This window comes from Fibroporia radiculosa (assembly GCF_000313525.1).
Source record: "Fibroporia radiculosa TFFH 294 genomic supercontigs, scaffold4726, whole genome shotgun sequence".
Lineage (NCBI taxonomy): Eukaryota > Fungi > Basidiomycota > Agaricomycetes > Polyporales > Fibroporiaceae > Fibroporia > Fibroporia radiculosa.
In genome coordinates this window covers 199,390-202,998 of record NW_012133411.1, presented here as the reverse complement: position 1 = coordinate 202,998, position 3,609 = coordinate 199,390, and the positions used below count along the sequence as shown (strand labels likewise).

The window sequence follows — 3,609 nt, the reverse complement described above, 5'->3', positions numbered from 1 at the left end:
CAGCCGACATTCCTGATGTCCTAATGAATGCCGTTTGGGTCAATGAGGTTGAGAGGGGAGATCGATCGAGACAAACCCTGCGGAGAACTCAGCTCTGCTCGCTCGCGTTCTCTGGACAGCATGTTGTACGTGCCAGTCGCAGACTTCAGAGACGCGTCTGTCGCACCAACTACCACACGGCTTTCCGTCTCTCCTTACGGCTTTGCACATTCCCAGATCCAATGAGTGGCCAATGACAGCAATCGAGTTCACAGATTCAGGAGTGATAGCCAGAACATTGTCTTGTGGATGAGGCGCATCTGCGGATCTCTGCATTATGTGAGACACTAGATTACTATCCAAAGATTGTACACAGCCCCAAGACGTACCTGAAAGGGCTTGAGTATTCGAGGATTGAGAAAGGCGACGACAGCACCCTCTTTCAGCATGGACATCTTCTCAAAGGCACCCCTACTTCCCCCTTTGTAGATCTTCTCCTTCTTACCATTCTCTTTTGTAACGACGTCATAACTATCAGACTCGAACAGGAGCAACGAAAGCAACGCGTCGCCCCGGATCGTCGCGCGCTCGCCAGAAGCCGACGAACGCGACCGGCATCCAAAATCGACTACTTTCATATTGACATATTTCTTTCCACTGGGCTTCGGCGCTTCTTCTTTCCGCGGTTTTTTAGGTCTCGCATGACCAGATGGACCCGCTTTCGTTGCATCATTTGTATGAAGTGTGATTTGGTCAATACTGTCCTCCTCGTCTTCCTCAAGTACTTTGTCTTCTCGACCGAGCCCAACTGGTGCTTGACTGTGCTTGATCTGTCCGCGCTCTGCGACGACAGCTATGGTAAGCCAGTCCCCTGATACTGGAACGTCATATCCCTGTTTGTTAGGGAGGAGTCGGACGACAGAGTAGAGTTTCGAAGGGGAAAGATAATATCGCCCACGGAGATAATCTTGGAAGTCTTCGTGAGACAAAGAGCGAGATCTGATATGAACACGATCGTTGACGCATAGTTACGCGACGAGGAACGAGGAAACTCACGACAAACGTATCCCCGAATTGGGCTCCAACCTCTCAAAGCGTGGGTCATCGAACGGGGCTTTATGATCAACAGGACCCATCTCCAGCTCCTCCACAAGTGCGAGTCTATCATCGCGAGCCTGCATATCTGGCGTAGTAGAATCATGACCGAGATGTGCCAATCGGACAGGTGGATCGGCAAATGCTGAAGAACGAGTCACAGGCACTGAGTCTGTATGGGTCGTGTGGTTTGCATGCACGCTGGCGAGCTTCTGAATGACCGTAGAAGGAGCGGGTTTCACTACCTGTATCGCTCTCTCAGGTATGCGTCCCGAGCGATGATCCTTGGGGGTCGCGTTGAACTTCGGGGCCTGAATACGCGGCATCTCTTGTCGTTTGCTCTCAGAAGAGGGATGTTGAGTCCTTTTCCTCTCTAAACCAGACCTCGTAAGAACTTCCAAGGGGCTATGTGGATGAAAGGCTCACTTGGAGACGGTGTAGCAGGAACCTGCACGTTCGAGTTGGAGCGCTTCCGTTTCGGTGACATGACGGAGCCCGACTTTACGGGGCTCACATCAGCTGGGTCATCTAGCTGAGCTTGCAAGAGAGAGATTTGTTTGCGAATCTCTGCTTGTCGTTGTTCTTCTCGTGCTTTCTTGCTAGTGGAAGACTCCATGGGAAGAAAGGGTTCAAGGCACGTCCGAAAATATGGTAAGGAGTGAGGAACAAGCGAGATCCCGGAAATCCTGCTATGTGTCTCCTAGAGGATACGCGGTAATGTGCGAGTAGAAAGCCGCGACCCGGACGACTTCAGAGTCGGACGCGGCACTCGCGCTTGAAAACGCGATCACGTGCTCGCGTTTAACCGCCTAGTCCTTGGCGCAACGTCAACCATCCTCCAAGTCGGTCTTTGGGGGGGATTTCACCCAAGAACCCTACGCCAAGCTTTCTCTTTCGATTATATCTCCCAAATATGAGACATTTTTATAGCACATAGAGAGGCAAATCTGAGGTGTCTGCGACGAGTTCGGACCATCCTTCAAGTTGTGTGGTGCATTGCATTAACTTCCGGCCAATTAGATGTCTGCTCCTCAATTATGCTCACCAGAGTATGAACTGTACACCTCATATATAAATCGATCGTCTACAATGACACACCACTCACTTCTCCGGAACTAAATGATATGAACAAACATGACCAGAGCCAATCGGAAAAACAAATTGCAAACCGATAGCGGATAAGTATAGAGCAAATTATAGCACATGTAGAGTACGAGACAAGAAAGACTTCCGCTGGAGCACTGTCACTCGATTTCTATCACGTCGACATCCAACTTGTCATCCGCATCGTCCAGGAGGATCAGTCCATCTTCTTCAAGCTTCCTCTTCTTGCTCGGGGAGAAAGGCGTTGCATCCGTTGTCGTCTTATCTGTTTTCAGCCGTTTGGCTGATGGCTCGATCTCCTCGTCATTGGGGGCGGATCGCTTCAAGTTTAAGGTAGGCGGAGGTGTCGACGGAGCTGGCGGCTTAGGTCTCCGCGCTGGCATTGGTAGAGGTGATGGCAAGATTAGAGCGGGACCTTCAACAGGATGATTCGGACTAAGAAGCATAAGTTCGGCTTATCATGATAACGGAAGAAGCGATACGCACGGTAGCACTCCTACTCCAACCTGGATTGTCGCCAACTCTCCTTCGTCATCGACGATAGCCAAGAACTTCCCTCTTGTGACATTCAGATTGTCCAACGTCCTCTCATTGTTATCGTCCCAGTCCGGGTCGCTCAGCACTCGTTTGTCCTCATATACAGCGACATCTCTCTTGCCTGTTCCTTTCCCGTCGCCAGGACCAAGTATGCCGTCGACCACCTCGCCCAAAGTGACACGCGATGGATCACAAAGGATTTCTGTGTAGGTATCTCTACAGACACCGCAGTTAGGGTTCGCCCGGGACATGCTGACATGGCTGAGTGGCATGCTGGGCTTGAACTGCACATGCACATTACGCAAAGAGTTATAAGCTTTGCGCATTAAATGGAATGCTTGCAGAACAATGAGACCGGCGATGATAGCATTGGTTGTGGCTATGGCCGGAATAATGTTGCCCGCCATTTCTGCAGCAGATGTTTAAGTTACCCCTAAAACTACGAGACGCAGCGATTGGCGAACCTTTGATCTCCCATCGACTTTGCCCTGTAATACCATACGCGATGGAACGTAAGTTGGAAGCTGCAGTGACAAAGTCGAGAGTATCGTCGTCGTCCTTATCGAATGAGATAGTGTCTTCGCCGGCGCGTAACCGTGCCGCCAATCGTTCCGTACTACGCTGTGTCATTGGCTGGGAAAGCTTTCGTATGGGAAGCAGAACGTACCTGGACACAAATAGATCAAGATTGTCTTGGAGGGTCAATTGTCGTTGGTCCTTCAACCCTCCAGAGCTTTTTGAGCTCGTACCATTGGATAACGAAGCAGAGCTTGCCGACGCCACACTTAACTGTCCACCACATTGCAACGCACTGTGTGCATTCGTCCCATTCGAAGCGACTCGCCCGTTGGCTTGCGGTCCATTCTCCGACGCTGGTTTCTTTTCGATTGCAAA

At 50.7% G+C, this 3,609-nt stretch overlaps 2 protein-coding genes across 2 annotated transcripts; both read right to left on the bottom strand.

Annotated features, from left to right (window-relative positions):
* Nucleotides 1–20: 20 nt before the first annotated feature.
* Nucleotides 21–1,690, bottom strand: FIBRA_05612 (uncharacterized protein; the record flags this gene model as incomplete). Its single annotated transcript, XM_012327372.1, has 5 exons — nt 21–143; nt 199–309; nt 369–978; nt 1,036–1,447; nt 1,501–1,690. 5 exons carry the CDS (start codon nt 1,688–1,690, stop codon nt 21–23), a joined length of 1,446 nt encoding a protein of 481 aa, XP_012182762.1.
* A 628-nt stretch (nt 1,691–2,318) lies between these two features.
* FIBRA_05611 (uncharacterized protein) lies at nt 2,319–3,345 on the bottom strand (the record flags this gene model as incomplete). The annotated part of the gene is made up of 3 exons (XM_012327371.1): nt 2,319–2,613; nt 2,665–3,124; nt 3,180–3,345. 3 exons carry the CDS (start codon nt 3,343–3,345, stop codon nt 2,319–2,321), a joined length of 921 nt encoding a protein of 306 aa, XP_012182761.1.
* Between the last annotated feature and the right edge of the window lie 264 nt (nt 3,346–3,609).